At 42.6% G+C, this 22,533-nt stretch overlaps 2 protein-coding genes across 2 annotated transcripts in view; one reads left to right on the top strand and one right to left on the bottom strand.

The window, feature by feature from the left end:
- st6galnac6 (ST6 (alpha-N-acetyl-neuraminyl-2,3-beta-galactosyl-1,3)-N-acetylgalactosaminide alpha-2,6-sialyltransferase 6) overlaps positions 1-8,751 on the top strand; it is a 14,470-nt gene extending 5,719 nt beyond the window's left edge. The window contains exons 4-6 of the mRNA XM_017725225.2: positions 140-549; positions 3,194-3,301; positions 3,783-8,751. Of these exons, the coding sequence (XP_017580714.1) occupies positions 140-549; positions 3,194-3,301; positions 3,783-3,969 (705 nt within the window). The 3' untranslated portion in view covers positions 3,970-8,751. The remainder of the gene's footprint in view (positions 1-139; positions 550-3,193; positions 3,302-3,782) is intronic.
- On the bottom strand, positions 7,285-22,533 carry spout1 (SPOUT domain containing methyltransferase 1). Its single transcript, XM_017725221.2, has 12 exons — positions 22,398-22,533; positions 22,162-22,201; positions 20,500-20,628; positions 19,664-19,823; positions 18,750-18,839; positions 18,432-18,481; positions 18,211-18,341; positions 17,659-17,734; positions 15,327-15,425; positions 14,198-14,300; positions 12,906-13,053; positions 7,285-9,072 (listed from the first exon to the last, which is right to left on the bottom strand). Exons 1-12 carry the CDS (start codon positions 22,443-22,445, stop codon positions 9,004-9,006), a joined length of 1,143 nt encoding a protein of 380 aa, XP_017580710.1. The 5' UTR covers positions 22,446-22,533; the 3' UTR covers positions 7,285-9,003.

The raw sequence follows: 22,533 nt of genomic DNA, 5'->3' as shown, positions 1-22,533 counted from the left end.
TAAATACCCTTTATAATTGTTATTAGCGCTATACCACCCAACTCTGGTGTAATACAGCATTCATATATATGTTAAACATTACTCTGTACTCTGATGACTCTGCTAAAGATTCTTCTTGTAATTTCTTTGCATGTGACAGAGCATGAACCTGCGCTGTCACCAGTGTGCGCTGGTGATGAGCTCCAGCCACGTCCTGGGCACCCACGCCGGAGAGGAAATTGACCGCTTCGAGTGTGTCATCCGCATGAACGACGCCCCGACCTCCGGGTTCGAGACAGATGTGGGGAACCGGACCAGCCTGCGTGTCGTCGCCCACTCCAGCGTGTTCCGGGTCATCCGCAAGCCGCAGGAATTCCTCAACCGCTCGGAGAACCTGTCCGTCATCTTCTGGGGCCCGCCCACCAAGATCGGACGAGACGCCAAAGGAACACTGTACCGGCTGATCCAACGGGTCAGCATGACCTACAGCAACGTGTCCACCTTCACCATCTCCCCGGGCAAAATGCACAAGTTCGACGCGCTCTTTCAGAAGGAGACCGGCCGAGACAGGTACAGACGGACCTTGACCGTGAATGGCTGGTTCAGCAAGTCCTAGCTGGTCTGCTTGTCTCCCTTTTTGTGCACAGATTTAAAAAAAATCACATAATTCATTGGTTGAGATGTAAACAATGTCAATCTGAGTTTTTGAGGTGAAATGGTTCACTGTAGAGAAACTTACAGACTTAATTTACCATCCAAAACCACCAGTCAACCTACACGTCTCCTGAAGGCTGATGGAGGTAAATATAGGAGGTAAATCTGAATAAAAATGTTGGTCTATTTTGCCTAACGCCACCCTACATGTACCCCTCCACCATGAATGGACTTTACACCTACTCATTTCATTACATGACATTTTAAGGTGATATTTGAGGGGAACAAATGTATTTAGATGCTAACCGAATAGCTTTCTCCTTACCACAGATGTAGCTGACCAGTCCAGACGGGTTTGGTGTCTGGAGAGCTTTTTTCTTTTGCCTTGGAGCAGCAAAGCTAACGTCCTGTAGCTAACAACAGGAAATAGCATTGTACGAAGTGAATGCCAAAAACATTCCACATTTGCCACAAACTGTGGATTCTGACTAATTTTCATATTCAGTTACAGAATATTGAAGTAAATCAACAGATTTTTTTATTAACTGCAAGGAGAAGGAGGACCTCTTACTGTTTTAGCTTTCTTTCTGAGGTGATAGCAGTGGCGTTGTTGGCAGGCTAAAGATAGAAAAAAATTCACAGAGGTTTTGCCACTTAGAGGAGTACATTTAAAAACAGTTATCATTTAAAAGTAGAGAAGCCTTTAATTCACTGCTGGATTAAACAAGTTTCTGTGCTGGATGAGTAAAGGAGGCTGTCTGTCTGCTTGAGCTAATAAGCTAACACTTGTGCTTACATGTGCCCTTTTGGATCCTGACAGGGACTGTTGTTTTCTATGCATGTGTGACCTCAATATAATTTGTGGGCTCATATAGTAATTCATGGCTTCAAAAAGTAAATTGTAGCCTCAATTTAGTAATTCATGGTCACAGTAAAGTAAACTGTGGCCCAAATGTAGTATATTAATAATTCATGGCTTCCATAAAGTAAATTGTGGCCTCAGTGTAATAACTCTTGGATTCAATATAGTAATTCAGTAAAGTAAATCATGGGCCAAATATAGTCATTTGTGGCCTCAATATAGTAATTCTTGGCTCCAGTCTGTTCATTTGTGATCTGAATGTAATTCGTGGCCTGAATAATTTTACATATTAATTCCTGACAATGAAACAGTAATTAGCAATATAGGATCTTTAGTATGGGATCTATAAACATGGACTAATGTACACTATATTTTTACACTATATTTGCCTTTCTGCCTTCATGCGTATATGAACTTGAGTGACATCCCATTCTTAATCCATATTGTTTAATATGATGTCGGCCCACCCTTTGCAGCTATAACAGTTCAACTCTTTTGGGAAGGTTTTCCACAAGGTTTAGAAGTGTGTTTATGGGAACTTTTGACCGTTCTTCCAGAAAAGTGTTCTATTGGGTTGAGGTCAGGACTCTGTGCAGGCCAGTAAAGTTCTTCCACACCAAACTGGCTCATCCATGTCTTTATGGACCTGCTTTGTGCACTGGAGCACAGTCATGTTGGAACAGGAAGGGGCGGTCTCCAAACTGTTCCCACAAAGTTGTGAGGACAAATTGTCCAAAATCTCTTGGTGCTGAAGCATTAAGAGTTCCTTTCACTGGATCTAAGGGGCCGAGCCCAACTCCTGAAAAACAACCCCACACCATAATCCCCCCTCCACCAAACTTTACACTTGGCACAATGCAGTCAGGCAACCGCCAAGCCCAGACTCGTCCATCGGATTGCCAGATGGAGAAGCGTGATTGGTCACTCCAGAGAACACGTCTCCACTGCTCTAGAGTCCAGTGGTGGCGCTTTACACTACTGCATTCCATGTTTTGCCTTGCAGTTGGTGATATAAGGCTTGAATGCAGCTGCTCGGCCATGGAAACCCATTCCATGAAGCTCTCTACGCTGTTCTTGAGGTGATCTGAAGGCCACATGAAGTTTGGAGGTCTGTAGTGATTGACTCTGCAGAAAGTTGGTGACCTCTGTGCACTATGCCCCTCAGCATCCGCTGACCACTTCGTGGCTGAGTTGCTGTCGTTCCCAATCGCTTCCACTTTGTTATAATACCACTGACAGTTGACTGCGGAATATTTAGTAGTGAGGAAATTTCACGACTGGACTTGTTGCACAGGTGGCGTCTGATCACGGTACCACGCTGGAATTCACTGAGCTCCTGAGAGCGACCCATTCTTTCACTAATGTCTGTAGAAGCAGTCTGCAGGCCTAGGCTTTATACACCTGTGGCCATGGAAGTGATAGGAACACCTGAATTCAATTATTTGGATGGGTGAGTGAAAACTTTTGGCAATGCAGTGTATGTTGCATAACTAAAAACAGCAGCAAAAGAAATTTTGAAGGCAAAACTCTGTCCATAGCTAACTGTGTCCTACACTGTCAGGAATAAGCAACCCCCTTCTCCAACTTTTTCATACTAGTGGCTTGGACAAGAACTTTTGCTCGTCGGTTTTTGCATACTTTATTGAGATAATTAAGATGCCAATTTTGTGATGCATTTTTTTTCTTCTGCATTCTCAGACAGAAGTCTAAGTCATGGCTGAGCACCGGCTGGTTCACCATGGTGATCGCCATCGAGATATGTGATAACATCACGGTTTACGGGATGGTGCCTCCAAACTACTGTGGGTAAGTCAGTTTCTTCCTCTCTGAGGAATCGGAGACTTCAGTAATGAAGAGACTACACCACCGAGTTAAATGCAGGACTCTGATGGCTGAATAAGTCAGTACTGAGCAAGTTACTAAAACGAGATGAATCTTAAGATGTAAAAATGCAGGGGTGGCCGTTGCATTCGGGCTCATGGTGCTAAAGTCTTCATTAGATCCTTTATATAGATGCTTAAACTAAAAGATGGTTCTTCAAGGGTCCTTTAGTAAAGGCAATGGTTCTACATAGAACCATTTCATGCTTACGGGGCCTATTGCATGGTGAAGTAGTTCTTCAGATTGATGGAAAATGCGTCGTATATGGTTCTGTAGAGCTTGATATTGTAACATTAGCTGAACATGACTGAATACAAATGGAAATAAACAATACAGACTCCCAGAGACCCCTCTGAAGTTAAAAGAGTGTGTGCTAGAGTGTGATGGGTGAATATTTGTGCTGTAGGAGGCACCCTCAGCCCAAGCGGATGCCATATCACTACTACAAACCCAGAGGGCCGGACGAATGCATGACGTACCTGCAGAACGAGAAGGGTCGCAGAGGAAACCACCATCGTTTCATCACCGAGAAACAGGTGTTCTCTCGCTGGGCCAAACTCTACAACATCACTTTCACACACCCCGCCTGGTGAGAAATCAGCCCAACGTGGTGGCCAGCCCTTCTGTTAGCCCAACAAGAACCTGATTCAATACAGCTAGCATGTGGCTAACCTCAGCCTCAGGAGAAACTACACCAGTTTCATCCCTCTGGGCTGTTGAGATTGAGCCAAAATGACTTTCTCCTGTCACACATTGAGCCTAAAGTGAGATTAATCCAAAACGGCTGCCTAGTTCATGTAGATTACTTGCTAAAATGATCCAGAATGGCTGCCGGCTTTACGTAAAGAGGAGCCTCAAAAGTGGGGTTTTAAGAAAGGAGCTGGCTCAAACGTTAATCTGAGGTAAGAAATCTTCAGAAAAGACCTTTACACTTTTGAATTTTTATCATAGGTAATAAAACAGTGAGCTGTGTGTAAGAATCGCAAAGAAAATGGTCCAAATTGGCTGCCAGCTTCACATAGCTAGCTAGCTAACGTGGCATCGGAAAATTGGGGGATTGCGAAAGGAGCTGGCTAAAACGGAAATCTGAAGTAAGAAATCTTCGGAAAAACATTTACACTCTCGCATTTTTATTGTTGTTAATAAAACGGTGAACTGTGCAAGAATCGTGAAGAAATTGATCCAAATTGGCTGCCATCTCCACATAGCTAGCTGGCAAGCTAGCAAGCTAAAGTGGAGCCCAAAAAGTGGGGCATTAATAATAGCTGGCTAAAACAGAAATATGAAGTATGAAATCTTCAGAAAAAACCTTTACACTCTGGCATTTTTATCGTTGTTAATAAAACTGAACGCTGTGCAAGAATCGTGAAGAAAATGATCCAAACTGGCTGCCAGCTTTCCATAGCTAGCTAGCTAACATGGCATCAGAAATGTGGGGGATTGCGAAAGGAGCTGGCTAAAATGGAAATCTGAGGGAAGAAATCTTCAGAAAAAACCTTTACACTCCTGCGTTTTTATCGTAGGTAATAAAACAGTGAGCTGTGCAAGAACCGTGAAGAATTTACAGAACTAGCCAAGCCGAACAATCAAAGCTCTCACTTTGTAATTCCTTCATTTGAGACTTCACTTCTCCCTCACAACTGAAACGAACCCTGTGCGAGTTGCTTTTTTGGTACAAACATGATAAAGTATTATACAGTTTGGCCGTCTTAAAGGCTGGCAGGTATTCCCATTTTTTGTTTATCAGATGAAAGAAGTAAATTATGCTTAAGATTTTATGAGATGTTAAGAACTTTGCAATAATCGGCGAATCCGTGCTGAGCACTATTTTTTTTGTAAGGTGAAATGTTACTGAAAAATGATATTTTTAAGCCTTTATAATGTTTTAAAAAAAGCCCTTAACTGTAAAATAAAAAAAAGGCTAGAAATAACATCGTAGTCCTCCCCGTAGAAGATAACATTACTCCAATGAAAAGCACCTCTTGTGGACTTATGGGAAAACCGCACTTGCGAGCTTTTCCCAACACACTAGTGCCATTCTTCGACACAACAGCTTCCCAAAAGCACGGACACCTTAAGGTCATCTTACCTCCTAGAGACGCTGGCTTTCGATCATATGTTGATGATCTTCGATCATTAGTGCTTTTAGGCTAAATCAACCGGCCCATTGCAGTGGTGCACGGTTTGTACGTACCAGCGTGTCCAGTGTCCAGGCAGCACCGGGTTCGAAGCCGGACTCTGTGTTGCAGTCCCTCTGTTTAAATAATCATCACTGTCCTATCAAAACCTCGCAACTTCATTTTTTTTCCCCACGCCAGCTGCCATTTAAATGAACATCTTATGATAAACTGACCGATAAAAATGTTCCAAAATTATTTGGAATTACATCAGTTTACATTAAAGTTACGGATGTGTTTTTCAGAGTAGGGCCTTACCGACACGAGCGTTTTTGTGGCCAGTGCTGACTCCAGTTTTAAGCTGACCGCTAAATAAACGCTAAAATTCTAATTGTGTAAAAGAAATTTTACATTTATATTTGAGCTTTGTAATTTTATACTGTGACAACATTAGTTCAACAGCTCTTTGCTGACTGATTGTCAGTTCGGAATGGTCATTTCTTCAATAGTGTAAATATTTTAACACTGGGGGTGGGGCTAGAACTGGGGGAATGTCTTTCCGGTATTGGCAAAGAATTCCGAAATTGGCTTTTATTATTGCAATCGTGATGGACTTTTGTACTGTATTATCGGTAGATTGCGAGTTCAAATCCCGCCGATGGTGCAGCCAAGCCAAAAAAGTTTGACGCATTATGTTGTCAATACCGATAAAACTGCAGCATTGACCGATATTATCAGCTAATCGATAAGTCGTTCGGGTTCCATTTTAGAGATGAGGTTTTGTTACGACAGCGACGACACGCGGTCACTGCCCCCCCACCACTTCTCCCAGGTAGAACACTGAGGTGTAATCAAGAATCTAGAATCCCCCTCAAGCTGGCCTTCTGGACTTGAGTCTTCATTCTCTCAACCAAGCCAATATGCTGTGCCCAGACTGTCCAGGACGTTACGTCCAGATCGGCCTACGGAAACGAAGGAACTGAACATCCAAACGAAAGCCAAAAGTGTGGAAAGGGATGGTGATTCAGACAATAGCCAGACGAACTGTCGAAATGTGTAAAAGCCTTAAACTCTGTTTGTGTTGACCGGCAGTTACAGTGATGTTTCCTTGTGAAATCCGAGTTCCAAAGGCTGTAACTGCCAGCACATTTAGTATGACGTCCTTATAGTTTAGTACAGGGCCTTTGTGCACTTGCCCTGATCGTTAGACACAGACACACACACACACACACACATCCATATACATAGATATTTAAATATATATAGATCTATAAATGTCATTATGCCGTTACTTGCTTGAAGCTTTCTCGCTGCTCACATGACTTTATACAAAAATGCTCTTGGCATGCTGTGAGTGGACGGTTTTATTCCTGACAGTGTTTTGATGGGAGGAGGTTTTTGACCTCAGTTTTTACTCTGAATGTTTCCTCTATCTCCCATTACATCCATGATCAGTTAACTCTTCCGGCGGGTGAGTAAAACCTTCATAAGATTTGAACCAGCTTAAAGCGACAGTTTGAAATCAAGCGTACACCTTTTCCTCTTCTCCCAAACGGAGTCGACAAGTTTGCTTCTTTATTTAACGCAATAACGGATTTGTTCACCAATTAGCATCGTGCTAACTGCATGCCTCAAACCATATGTAGTCGTTATCTCAAACAAAGATTTCTGTGGTTTCTGACACTGTTATCTGTTAAAAACAGACCAAATATGCCTTGTGTTACTACATTTGGGGAAAATGGGAAAGTTGTGTACATTTGTTTCGTTTTTTGGTTTGGTTTTTTTTGCCGAATTATTGCTTTAAGCACCTCAAAGACCCGTTCAGAATAAACACTGGGATTGTGATGTTGGCCTGAGACACCTGGGATGTAGGAGCCTCAGGAGCCGGGCATCAGGAACGAGAATACTGGCATGTCAGTAAAAGCTAAATAATTAACCGAAAAAGCTAAATTCCAGTTCAGTATGCTGCATCCCGACGCCCCAGGCATGTACAAAGTGGCTTTGTCCAAAATGACCCTGCACCCTTCCTCCCGAACATCTTAAAGTCGAATTCCGCAGATGGTTCACAATCTCTGCATAATTAATTCAGAGTTGGTGAGAAATGGTCCAGACGTCTGTACAGTGGTGGTGATGGGAACCAGGGGTCACCATGACTACAACATTTTCCAGAACCACCAGAGAACCTACACGAGTCTTAGGTTTGTAGTTTCATATGGCATGTTGATGGTAAAAAAAGTGGAAAAAGGTTTTCTTTGGGAACTGTTTTGCCAGACCCAGACAGGTTTCTCCACCACTGTGAACTGTGTCACCACCACTGTGAACAGTTCTGAAATCGGTCAGTTTATCTAGCAGAGCGTTTCACGCCAAACCACTCTGAATGACTTTGTTTATATCTTTACCATTCAATTGTGCAGAGATTTGAACAAAGTCTAACCTGTGGGGTCATAGTAAACATCTTGAAATGGGTGTGAATGTCTACTATCATACAGTTGTTTCAATATCCGATTATTTCGCTTATTTCTAATGTTTTTACTAGTTTTCTTAAGTAATGTTATCCAAAGAAACAGTCTTATTCTGTTGGCAGATCATTTCGCTTGTTTTAAGAAATAATGCATGAAATAAGCAAAATAATCTGCCGTGTCTAGAAGTTAAATAAATGTATAATATTAATGCAAAAGTCTCAAAATGATAATGACCTCACTTGCCATGTAGGGCTGCACGATATAGACAAAATACCAGTATTATGATGACCTTGTGACAGTTTGCTATATGCTAGAAACACACTTATGAGTCAGTAATATAACAGAGTTACAGCCTGCGTTATTTTGACCATCCTAACAATCATCTGGAGCTGTGATTGGTTAGGACGCTCAGAGCACACATTAAAAGCACTGTGATTGGTTAGAGGGCTCATTAGCATATTAACAAACAATATATCGCTCAACACGATGGCTTTTGTAGTATGTTTTCCCATCTGATAACTACTCGATGAGTTGACCCTGACCGTGTCGGTGTCCGTTATTCCTGAGAGTTCTGACGCTTGTGCTAATGTCCAGGACAGGAGGGAGCAGGGATTCATTCTGGACAGGGCCTGAGAGACAGGAACGATGTGAAGAATGTAATATGACTAATATGATTATTAATATTCTGACTGTAACTTTGACATCACTTTTGATTGTGTTCTTGTGCTCGTCACTCTTTATGAATGTTCTGTACATAATGTGTCTTAAAAACATTATATATGTTTGAGAAAACAAATTCTTGGCCTTCTTTTTTTTTTATCTTAATCTAATCAGTTTTTGCAGGTGTACATGGCCAAACACTGAGCAGGCTGCACAAGTCTGCACAGGCTGTGTCCCAATATGCGATTCACGTATGTTAGCGCACACTTAAGAGTTCGTGTCCTCCACCCATACTGATGCAAGATCTTCTCTTTTGGTCAGTCTGATGGACAGCCCAGCATTTGGTTTGCATGTAGCTTCATGCATGTGGTGATGTCAATTCTTGCGGTCATCTTTTGTTGTGGTCAGAGGTGGCGATTTTTGGCCGTAATGATGACAGGGTTATTAATATGGCCTCCTATGGAAGGAAAATAAAGAGAACAAAAAAGATGAAACAGAGTTGGAAACAAGAGGATGAACAGGGGTGAGCAGATAAACAAAGACGCTTTACAAAAAGTCAGTCACAACCTAAAAGCCTTTCACCATTTCACAAAATGTGACCTCAAAATGGAACCGATGAATTGGAAGAAGACAGTTTGACTGGGTGCAGGGGGCAATACGGCTTCTACTGTTTCATTTAAAAAGCCTCTATAACGTTCATATGATCCACACAGTCACTCTGACAGACTGTAATACACTACAGGAAGCGTAGGGGGCGATACGGCTTCTACTGTTTCATTTAAAAAGCCTCTATAACGTTCATATGATCCACACAGTCACTCTGACAGACTGTAATACACTACAGGAAGCGTAGGGGGCGATACGGCTTCTACTGTTTCATTTAAAAAGCTCTATAATGTTCATATGATCCACACAGTCACTCTGACAGACTGTAATACACTACAGGAAGCGTAGGGGGCGATACGGCTTCTACTGTTTCATTTAAAAAGCCTCTATAACGTTCATATGATCCACACAGTCACTCTGACAGACTGTAATACACTACAGGAAGCGTAGGGGGCGATACGGCTTCTACTGTTTCATTTAAAAAGCTCTATAATGTTCATATGATCCACACAGTCACTCTGACAGACTGTAATACACTACAGGAAGCGTAGGGAGCGATACGGCTTCTATTGTTTCATTTAAAAAGCTCTATAATGTTCATATGATCCACACGGTCACTCTGACAGACTGTAATACACTACAGGAAGCGTAGGGGGCGATACGGCTTCTACTGTTTCATTTAAAAAGCTCTATAATGTTCATATCCACACAGTCGCTCTGACAGACTGTAATACACTACAGGAAGCGTAGGGGGCGATACAGCTTCTACTGTTTCATTTAAAAAGCTCTATAATGTTCATATCCACACAGTCGCTCTGACAGACTGTAATACACTACAGGAAGCGTAGGGGGCGATACGGCTTCTACTGTTTCATTTAAAAAGCTCTATAATGTTCATATGATCCACACAGTCGCTCTGACAGACTGTAATACACTACAGGAAGCGTAGGGGGCGATACGGCTTCTACTGTTTCATTTAAAAAGCTCTATAATGTTCAAATGATCCACACAGTCGCTCTGACAGACTGTAATACACCACATGAAGCATAGGGGGCGATACGGCTTCTACTGTTTCATTTAAAAAGCTCTATAATGTTCATATCCACACAGTCGCTCTGACAGACTGTAATACACTACAGGAAGCGTAGGGGGCGATACAGCTTCTACTGTTTCATTTAAAAAGCTCTATAATGTTCATATCCACACAGTCGCTCTGACAGACTGTAATACACTACAGGAAGCGTAGGGGGCGATACGGCTTCTACTGTTTCATTTAAAAAGCTCTATAATGTTCATATGATCCACACAGTCGCTCTGACAGACTGTAATACACTACAGGAAGCGTAGGGGGCGATATGGCTTATACTATTTCATTTTAAAAGCCTCTATAATGTTCATATGATCCACACAGTCGCTCTGACAGACTGTAATACACTACAGGAAGCGTAGGGGGCGATACGGCTTCTACTGTTTCATTTAAAAAGCTCTATAATGTTCATATGATCCACACAGTCGCTCTGACAGACTGTAATACACTACAGGAAGCGTAGGGGGCGATACGGCTTCTACTGTTTCATTTAAAAAGCTCTATAATGTTCATATGATCCACACAGTCGCTCTGACAGACTGTAATACACTACAGGAAGCGTAGGGGGCGATACGGCTTCTACTGTTTCATTTAAAAAGCTCTATAATGTTCATATGATCCACACAGTCGCTCTGACAGACTGTAATACACTACAGGAAGCGTAGGGGGCGATACGGCTTCTACTGTTTCATTTAAAAAGCTCTATAATGTTCAAATGATCCACACAGTCGCTCTGACCGACTGTAATACACTACAGGAAGCGTAGGGGGCGATACGGCTTCTACTGTTTCATTTAAAAAGCTCTATAATGTTCATATGATCCACACAGTCGCTCTGACAGACTGTAATACACTACAGGAAGCGTAGGGGGCGATACGGCTTCTACTGTTTTATTTAAAAAGCTCTATAATGTTCATATGATCCACACAGTCGCTCTGACAGACTGTAATACACTACAGGAAGCGTAGGGGGCGATATGGCTTATACTATTTCATTTTAAAAGCCTCTATAATGTTCATATGATCCACACAGTCGCTCTGACAGACTGTAATACACTACAGGAAGCGTAGGGGGCGATACGGCTTCTACTGTTTCATTTAAAAAGCTCTATAATGTTCATATGATCCACACAGTCGCTCTGACAGACTGTAATACACTACAGGAAGCGTAGGGGGCGATACGGCTTCTACTGTTTCATTTAAAAAGCTCTATAATGTTCATATGATCCACACAGTCGCTCTGACAGACTGTAATACACTACAGGAAGCGTAGGGGGCGATACGGCTTCTACTGTTTCATTTAAAAAGCTCTATAATGTTCATATGATCCACGCAGTCGCTCTGACAGACTGTAATACACTACAGGAAGCGTAGGAGGCGATACGGCTTCTACTGTTTCATTTAAAAAGCTCTATAATGTTCAAATGATCCACACAGTCGCTCTGACCGACTGTAATACACTACAGGAAGCGTAGGGGGCGATACGGCTTCTACTGTTTCATTTAAAAAGCTCTATAATGTTCATATGATCCACACAGTCGCTCTGACAGACTGTAATACACTACAGGAAGCGTAGGGGGCGATACGGCTTCTACTGTTTTATTTAAAAAGCTCTATAATGTTCAAATGATCCACACAGTCGCTCTGACAGACTGTAATACACTACAGGAAGCGTAGGGGGCGATACGACTTCTACTGTTTCATTTAAAAAGTTGTATAATGTTCAAATGATCCATACAGTCGCTCTGACAGACTGTAATACACTACAGGAAGCGTAGGGGGCGATACGGCTTCTACTGTTTCATTTAAAAAGCTCTATAATGTTCATATGATCCACGCAGTCGCTCTGACAGACTGTAATACACTACAGGAAGCGTAGGAGGCGATACGGCTTCTACTGTTTCATTTAAAAAGCTCTATAATGTTCAAATGATCCACACAGTCGCTCTGACCGACTGTAATACACTACAGGAAGCGTAGGGGGCGATACGGCTTCTACTGTTTCATTTAAAAAGCTCTATAATGTTCATATGATCCACACAGTCGCTCTGACAGACTGTAATACACTACAGGAAGCGTAGGGGGCGATACGGCTTCTACTGTTTTATTTAAAAAGCTCTATAATGTTCAAATGATCCACACAGTCGCTCTGACAGACTGTAATACACTACAGTGTGGCCTCGATCGTTTCACAATATCACTTGTTTCAGATACTGTAATCATTGATATTTATTAATACATTTTTTAGTATTGCACTTTTTGGTAGCCACACACTACAAACTTTGAAAACAATGTTACATCTGATTTAAGGGAACCAAACTGGTCCTACTTTGCAGAGGATGTGCACCTTTTTTTTTTACTCACCAATTTCAACACTGAAAATGCTAAAAGCTAATGCTAGCTAGCACTTAACTGCCCCGTCAGTTTGAGATGTTGCGAGTGAACAGCTAGACGACTTCTCCCCGAGCAATTGTTCAAAGTTCCTTTGCTTTTAATGCTAATGTGGGATTGGGGACAGAACCAGTATAATCACTTTATCGAAATACCTTCAACACTTATCATTACCACCCGCTCTCACCCCCGACCGCTCTCACTCACCTCAGTGCGGATGGTGCGGCTGCCTTGTCCTGGGCAGGTGTTGAGGTAGAGATCAAAGAGCACGCTGGGATCAGTCACGTCCAGATTTGGATCCGTAGCTACGCTCTCCTCCAGACCCTTAAGGCCCCCGAACACCACCAACATATGCCTGAGAGAGAGTGAGATACACACTTCACCTGATGTTCTCATTAACTCAGTTCTTCAGGTACAAAAATGACTTTTGTTTTGATCACTTCTAAATATATTAGGAAAGTCCTGAACAGCATTCTACAGGCTTTGAACATCAACACCTTTACCCCACCTCCACCAGCCTGGACTGCTGACACAAGGCAGGTTGGCACCAAATTCTGATCCTACTATCTGTGAGACTCAACAGAGATCGAGATTCATCAGATCAAGCTACATTTTTCCAGCCTTCAGCTGTCCAGTTTTGGTGAGCCTGTGCCCACTGCAGCCTCAGCTTTCTGTTCTTGGCTGACAGAAGTGGAACCCGACGTGGTCTTCTGCTGTTGTAGCCCATCCACCTGAAGGTTCGATATGTTGAGCATTTCGAGATGCTTTTCTTCTCAACACAATCATACAGGGTGGTTATCTGAGTTACTACTGCCATTCTGTCAGCTAGAACCAGTCTAGCCATTCTCCGTTGACCTCTCATCAACAAGGCATATGCAGAGCTGCTGCTCACTTGATGTTTGTCTTTATTGCACCATTCTGAGTAAACTCCAGAGAGGGAAGTATGGCTGTGTTCTGCCTTTAGCTAACGTCACCTGGGTATTATTTGTTTTCTTTATCTTCGTCTTCTTTCGGCTGCTCCCTTTAGGGGTCGCCACAGCAGATCATCTGCCTCCATCTTGCCCTATCCATTGCCTCCTCTACTTTCACACCAACCATCTCCATGTCCATCTTCACTACATCCATAAACCTTCTCTGAGGTCTACCTCTTCTCCTTCTACCTGGCAACTCCATCTCCAACATTTTGCCCAATATATCCATTTGTTTTCTTTATAATGTCCATTATTAAGTCACTGCCAAATTCATTGTGTTCTGTACCCATCAGTAATAATTAAGCCATCAACTCTGAACTGTCAGCAACCCACTAGGTCTCTAGAATTCTGTTGAGTTATAAAGGCTGAACTAAAGGTGAAATTTCCATATACTAAAATAAAATAAACAAATACCTGATTATTCAAATTATTCAGGCGATTCCTTTAAATTACAGCAGTAAAAAGACGGTGTGGGAGGTGATGGACTGGACCTCTGCTGGATTGGCTGTGACTATGTTCATACCACACCTGAATGGAGGCAGAGGAGTTGGGTCAGCGTCACTACCCCTCTCAGATGTCCCAATGGTCAGATCATAGCCATCTTTGAATGGACATTCTGTCATTACAGCACCTGGGAAACGAACACAAAAACATACACGGAGATACATGGATCTACCAAACTGATCCAAATTCAGAGCTGAAGACGTTTGGGACCTATCCCAGATTTGGACCCTATACCTTGATTATGTTTATTTTACTGAAACAAATGATTGAGCCAGTCCATTTTGTCACTACCAAAACAATCATAACACTTAAAATTAGATTTTTCAAAAAAACATACAAAAAAATGTGTGTTTTGGTAATTCTAAAACTATTCTTAATGATTTTCTGACTTTGGGACACTTTTACTTAAAAACAATGGGATCTCACTGCTCACCATGTGGCCACGAGGGACAGGGATGCAGTCTCACTTCCTGCTCTAAAATGCAGGGGCGTGGCTAAAATAAAGCTCCACCCACAGACTAGAACTGTTTTGGTAGTGACATGAAAATGTGGAACAGCGTTTTTAAGGGTTTTTTTTTGCTGTTTTGTTTTGAAAAGTAAGCTGATGATTTTGAAGCTTTTAAACAGTTTAAAAGAAACAAACACTAAAACTAAGAAACTAAAAACCAAAACCAAAAATTCTGGTTCCGTATATATAATCGCTGCTGTCGGAACAAAACCTTGTATCTCCATTTTTGGTGTTTTTCAGTTTTCAACATAATTTGAAAATATTTTTCCCTTTATGTGGCCTGTGATTTTTGTGATGAATGCCTTAGAAAAACATCTGGTTCCATTGACTTACACTAAAAGTAAAGTAGGTCTTTTCCTTCTCCTGTAAAGTTACCATTTTGGTAATACTAATATATATATTTTAGTTTTTGTATAGTTTAGTATAGTTTAGTTTTTGACCATTTTAAATTGACAGCTGTCCTTTAAATCGTGTCAAAATGTTATGATAAATGCACCAGTAGAAATGCTCTAAAATCACTAGAAATTAATCGCTTCTCTATGAACCTCCATTAAAAATAAGAACATATCGGGATAAAATAGTAAACATGAAAATGTGTTCTGTGCAAAAGTGAGAAAGAGGACTGAAAAATGAAGAGTAACTCACTGAGACAGGAAGCCAGACGGACGCTATAGCCCCAGTACAGTCCACCTTCTGTTCTTGGGACATGAGGAGCTACAACCACTCCGCAATGCACCCTGCTCTCTGTACACAAACACATTGGAGCTCACACTGCGTCCTTCTGAAGGCAGAAAGCATGATTTATTTATTTTCTTTGCAATTAATTGTTCTTAAGGCAGTGATTCTAGCTGTGACTGCGAGTCAGCCGTGCTAACGTTACTACTATTGACTGAAAACCTGTTTTAAAAAGCTGGTTTTTTGTTTCTCTCATGATTTTAATCTGTGAAATCACACAGTTGAGCTCAACTCTACGGCAGCCACTAATGACCCCTTCATTAAAAGAGTCACTGAAGACCTGCCTTTCCTTTGATCTGATTGGTCAGCACCGAAAAAAAAAACGCTCATGATAAAGGCTACCTCACCACTTTGAGTCGAACACTTAAACTCAGGGTACCTGAAGGCTCTGCACAAAAGGTGGACTGTATTAGTATAAACACAATAAAAGTTTGCCCACATAGTGATGCTTACTGAGTGAATTTATCATACAGGACTATCAGGAGTGGAGCTGAGAACCTGCCATAGAACACAGAGACCTTCACTGAGAGCTGCTCCAACATATAATACAGCATGGAACACAGTACTAGTATCCATACTGATACCGTACCAACACAAAAATGACAAATACTGCACTGTGTCACATCTTCACCCACGCCAGTGCTTAGTGTGGAAAGCTTTAGTAGCCTCTGTTTATCAAATAAACTCACAGCAAGAATGCCAATGTCTGGTGGGAGTACGAGAGCTTCTTCTCTTGGGGGCAGTCATCGTGACCGGAAGGTCGACGGTTCGATCCCCAGAGCCGACAGTCCATGACTGAAGTGCCCTTGAGCAAGACACCTAACCCCCAACTGTTCCCCGGCGCTGTGGATAGGGCTGCCCACCGCTCTGGTCAAGTGTGCTCACTGCCCCCTAGTGTGTGTGCTCACTAGAGCATATGTGGCGTTTCACCTCACGGACGGGTTAAATGTGGAGGTGAAATTTCCCCGTTGTGGGACTCATAAGGGTAAACTTAATCTTCTATATGATGGCATCATGCTAACAACAAATTTTCTAGTTTAATGCTAGACGGCTCAAGCGAAGGTTGACATTCAAGTAAATACGTTCCAGTTTTACAACGCATCCTTCAGTAAATACAGGTAAATTCAGTAAATACAAGATTCATCTGATTTCAAAGCGAAATATTTGTATGACTATGAGGCGCCTATAGGAAGCAATCACAATCCAATTGAAAGAGGGGCTCATAGAGTTTGACTGTCACCAGAAGGTGGCTCCCTTCAGTCTGAGAGGAGATGGAGACCCCTGAGCGGAAAGCGTTTTGCATGCTCATGAAAGTGAGTCCGTCATAACTGGACAGTGAAGCTCCAACAGCTCAGAGCGTTCGTCGTTGGTTCAACCCTGAAAGAGCCGTGAATGCAGCGACACCCGACACGCTCGATCCAGTATGGGATGAATTTGACCATATGACGATGTCCGTACAGCTGGAGGAGGTTCATACCCAGCACTCGTAAAACTACAAACTTTATGCTCATTTAAACCATTTACAGTTCACTGCACTAATTATTCACAAGTGAAATAAATCATTTTGAAATCAGAGGAATCTTTCTGAACCTCCCTGTATTTCAACTTAAAGCCTGCCACAAGTTAGTAGATGCACCTGTTAGCCCATTAGCACTCTGCTGAGCTGCTCGTTCACCAAAACTGGCTTCTTAAGGTCAAGTCGTCACTTTTTTGGGATACACAGTTCGAAAATGAAAACATACAGATATTTGTGGGATATTTGTGGGCGTTTTTATCCTCCCCCATGCTGGCTGGGTCACGGGTTTTCGTCTTTTTGAGGGAGGAAAGTTTCTGCCTGCTCCTCCTTCTGCTGTGCTGCGGCTGATGCTACCGTTTACACTCTCCACTCAGAGAACGAACTGAATCACGTGATCAGAGTGCAGTGAGAGTTTGTGAGCAGAGCTGCTCCGCATCTCAGGTGAGGTTGCAGCTTGTCTGACTAAATGAAAAGATTTATAATAACTTCACTGGGCAAGTTTAATATCCAAGCGCACCAAAATACCAAATAGCAGCACATGTCTAGACGCACAGTGAATAAAACACAATCAATGTGCATCTCTCCCATTGAACTCAACCGGGAAGAAGTGCCTCAGTGCACACAAAGCACGTACAGCGTGAGCTTTAGAGGAAATCACCACGCATAGAGGGTCACTGTAACTGCTTCTCGCTGCGCTGAACAATGAGAGCTTGTGCATTTATTTACCTGGTTTCTGGTTTTTGTGAAGGAGTCGCACGGTCACTCGCAGACCCGGCTGTAGCTGCTTATCTATCTGAACCTCCTGTGGACAGAAAAGTGAGGGCACTGCATCACACAAGAGGCCTCAAAAATACAAACGGAGTCTCTTCCTGTGGAACCCAAACTAAAAGGATGGGGGAAGAATGGAGGGAGCAGCTTTCAGCTCTGCGTTTACTTAATAATCTCCACCTAGATTAAAACCTTTTCTATCTATTTGCAGAGTTTAACATAAAATGTGGCTGGGCAAAAGTTATGGCAGACTTCATATTTGTGTATTTTTCCTAATATGTTAAAATCAGCAAATAAACATAAATAAAAAGTGTGTATTAAATTAAATTGTCACTTGTTTTCACTTAAGACATAAAGCTTTTGCACACAGATGTGCTTCACTAAATCCAATTAAACACAGCTAATGATGTTCTTAAAAAGGTAGCCAGAAAAAGAAAAGCATATTGTGGCTTATTGCAGTGTTACAGTAATAAAGATCATCACATTGCCCATCTCTCTCTCTCTCCTCACCTTCCTCATTCCGCAGTTCACAAAAGATCCTTTTCTTGCTTTACACGGCCGGTCAAGCACTACGCCCTCTCTAAACTCCATCTCCTCATCAATGCGCATGTGATGGGGGCTGTCCAGAGGGTTCAACACTCCTGAAAGGCATCCCGAAAAACAACACAGTCAGAGGAGCACAACAAGTGGTGGAATTCTCTAACATGGAGAGAAACAGAGGCAGCACCCACCTGCAAACTCCAGGTCGGAGTGTTTAGGGAAGAACGCCTTCCGCAAATACCTACAGAGACAAAACAATAAAAGAACATCAGACGGGGTAAAATCAGAGTAAAGGTTGTGTAAAGTAACCCTGACTTGAGGCACTTAAACTGTGCCAGCCATTTGCAATAGGCAAAAAAAATAATTGTAGGCAAAAGAGAAAAATAGTTTTGCTTTCAGCCCTGACCTGAATTTCTGTTTCAGTTTGGACCGGAACTAAACCCCACAGGTCTGAAACCTCGTCCTTATAAAACAGCTACCTAGTGTGAGCGTCAGGAAACAGGACTCACTGTGGACACTCCAGGTACTGCAGGATTCTGGCCAGCTGGACGCAGGCCTGGCCCTTCTTCCCCACACCTTTAAACTCTCCCTGCACCGTCCTGAAACACGGAGAAAATGCTAAAGTTAGCAAATTACACTCACACTTAATTGGTGTTACCACAGCGAGCACATACACATCCTGTGCAAAAGTCTGAGCTCCCTTGATCAAATGACGTTTTGTTGATTTTCCTCTCCAGAAAACACACTTTGGAACATTTTAATGCACTGTTTATTTGATTAATTCAACAAATTGCCAAACATTGGCCTGTGCAAACATTATGACACACTTCATATCACAAACACACACATTCACTGGGCAGGCACCCACACATACACACACCCAGGGCCAATTTAGCATCTCCAATTGGCCTAACTGCATGTGTCTGGACTGTGGGAGGAAACCCACACAGACGTGAGGAGAACATGCAAACTCCAGACAGAAAGGATCCTGGTCGCCCGGCCGGGGAATCGAACCCATGCCCTTTTTGCTGTGAGATGACAACACTACCTTGCATGCTTGCCAGAAATGTAAACACAGGGCGTTGAAAAGAAAAACAGTCCCTGAAGAAAACTTATTATTTCAGATTTTCCACTATTTTGACATCATTTACACTCCAAATAAAAGCTCAGAAGACACGAATAGGTTCCTGGGTGGTTTTGGATAGTAAATAAAATTTGTGTTGTAGATATGGCAACCCCTGGCTCCTACAATACAATCTGAATGACTACGGGTGGATGGGTGGGTGGATGGACAGACTTTATTGATCCCGAAGGAAATTTAGCACCTTTTTACACCTCAATGACTGGATTATGCATGCAAATGTTAAAAAAACTGGTGAAATTCCTCTTTAATTGTAGTCAGTACTGTAACTGTCTTGCTCACCTGGTGTCCTCCCCCTGCTCGTCAAATATGACCACCTCATCCACGCAGAATACAGCGCAGGCGCGAGCGATCTGTCCGGCCAAATACGTCCGCAACTCCGGAGACTGAGCATTGTCCAACACAGAGCCAGGCAAAGCGATGCTCACAGTGTACAAACGACCTGTCAGTGACCACATGGGAGACAATACTGATATTCAGGTTCCATTCACTTAAACTCTTATTTCATCCCCATACATCACATTTACTATCCTTAATGCACATTCAAAACGTATTCATATTCCACATCCCCAGCTAATTATCTGCTCGTTCCTTTCCCTTCCCATACAAACTAATCCTGTAGTCTGATGCTCTAGAGCTGTTCTCATGGTTTAATCAATGAACAACTTATTGTTTGGTTAAAGCCATCGCTACCGTAAAGCTGCACTGTCTAAGATTTGGGGATTTGGAGACCTCTCTGGTGGAAATGTGTAACTGCACATAAGATGCATCTTCTGAGGATGAGTGAATGATCTATCTACCATCATATCTTCATAAGCACTTCATAAGTTAATTTTGCATTTAAGGCCTAAACATCTAGATGGACCTTGTTTTTGAGCCTGTGCGTGTGAGATTAATACATGAAGACGTACAATGTGGTCTGGAAAGCTCCCGATTCGACGCCCGATTATTTAAGGCTCAAAAGGCCGAGTCACAGCAGCACACACTCAATATATTTTAGGCTCTCCTGAGTCAGTAATGCTACTTTTGACATGATCAGCTTTGAGCTTCACCCAAAGTTAGCCTTCTCACTCTCCAACTCAGTTTTGAGAAGTTCGTCCCTGGAAACATCACGGTACCTTCAGCCTTCGGCTCCTCCTCTTCCTGACACTGCTGCTGCATTTTCTCCTCCTCTGCTTTCGCCTGGTTTTGTTTCTCCAGCTGCTCGATCAGCTTAGCCTCCTTCCATTTCCTCTTCTGTTCCTTTTCTATGGGTTAAAAAAAATATAGCATACATACAGCCATCAGTCACAAACTGGTTCATGTATCGCTTTACCAGATCAACAGATAACGTTCGGTAATGGCCCCGTCTGGTTTTGACCCACTAGGTGAAGACCACCACCTATATGGTCTTCATCAAGTGAAACTGAACTGGCACACACAATGTATGATCACAACTAACCTACAACGAGCCAACACAACTCAACAGTCTATATGAAAACAAACCGCTGGCACTAAGAAATACACTATATGGCCAAAAATATGCAGACACATCTAATTATTGAGGTGTTCCCACCACACCCATAACTAACAGGTGTATGAAATCAAGCTCATAGCTGTGCAGTCTCCATAGACACACAGTAGGGTGTCTCATACTGAGAAGCTCAGTAACTTTAAACGTGGCACTATCATAGGATGCCACCTCTGCAACAAGTCAGATAGTGAAATTTCTGTCCTGCTAGATCTGTAAGTAACTAAGTTACTTACTGTAACTGTAAGTGCTATTATTGTGGAATGGACACATAAGAGCTACAAAGGCTCAGCCACACAGAAGAGGGCCACCAGGTAGCATATGAAATCACCTGTCCTCTGTTGTATCGCTCACTACAGAGTTCCAAACTGCCTCTGGAAGCAACATCAGCACAAGAGGACCTTCATGAAATAGGTTTCCATGACTGAGCAGCTGCAAACAAGCTATGCACAATGCCAAGAGTCTGCCGGAGTGGTGTAAAAAACACCGCCACCGGGCTCTGGGGCAGTGGAAACGTGTTGTGTAGAGTGATGAATCACAGTTCAGCCTGGCAGTCTGACAGACGAGTCTGGGTTTGGTGGATGCCAGGACAACGCTACCTATATAGTTTGGTGGAGGAGGGATAATGAACTGGGGCTGTTTTTCAGGCCCATTAGTTTGAGTGAAGAGTTTGTTTATGCTACAGCACAAAGCCACTTTACACAATTGTATGTTTTCAAGTTGGAGTCAGCAGTTTGGTGAAGATGCTTTCCTGCTCCAGCCTGACTGAGCCCCTGTGCTAAATTTCCTTCCATCCATCCATCCCAACTGTTTGGGGTGGAGGAACCTGCACAGAGTCCTGACCAATGCCCCACTGAACACCTTTGGGATAACCTGGAATGCTGATTGTGAGCCAGCCCCTCTCGTCCAACGTCAGTGCCTGACCTCACAAATGCTCTTTTGGCTGAATGGACACAAAATACAACAGACACACTCCAAAATCAGGTCAGGTGTCCACATAGAATATGTATGATCATATAGTACATCAGGGAAGATACAGCAGGCCCTGTAAACTCAGGATGAGAGAAGTGATCTAAGCTCAGCTCATTCTACTCTTATAATCACACTCAACAGGACATAACAGACACACACTGATCCTGGATCAAGCCCCCTTTACCCTGAGAACACATGGCCCCGTGTGTTACAGTGAAAAGGGTTTTCCAAGTCAAAATCTTCCCATTCACGAAGCTCTAGCCTTAGAATTAGACGGAATAACGGCGGTGTCACTCACTTTCTGCTTTCCTTTTCCTCCAGTCGACCCTTTCTTGAGCCTGAAAGCAAAAAAAAAGCTACAAGTTAAAGCCAAAAAACGACTAACAATTCCGATGAATGTGTGTTTGTGTTCTGGGGGCTTTCGTTGTGTTGGCTGGTTTAAAAACAAGTCCCACCACTGCCACAGTGATAGAATATATAACCTGTGTTTAATAAAATAAATAAATGACTCTAAAACAGAAAACGTGTACGCACCTCTCCCGAAGAGGGCTTCTGTTTCTTCCTCGCAGGAAACTCCGACATGCTGCTAAAGGAACCAATAGGCCAGAACTGACAGCCCAGCTCTCCTTCACGTGTATAATAACACGTATATAAACGATAAATCTCAAAA

This window comes from Pygocentrus nattereri, chromosome 16, assembly GCF_015220715.1.
Source record: "Pygocentrus nattereri isolate fPygNat1 chromosome 16, fPygNat1.pri, whole genome shotgun sequence".
NCBI lineage: Eukaryota > Metazoa > Chordata > Actinopteri > Characiformes > Serrasalmidae > Pygocentrus > Pygocentrus nattereri.
The sequence above is the reverse complement of the archived record's forward strand: the minus strand, read 5'-3'. Positions and strand labels throughout refer to the sequence as shown.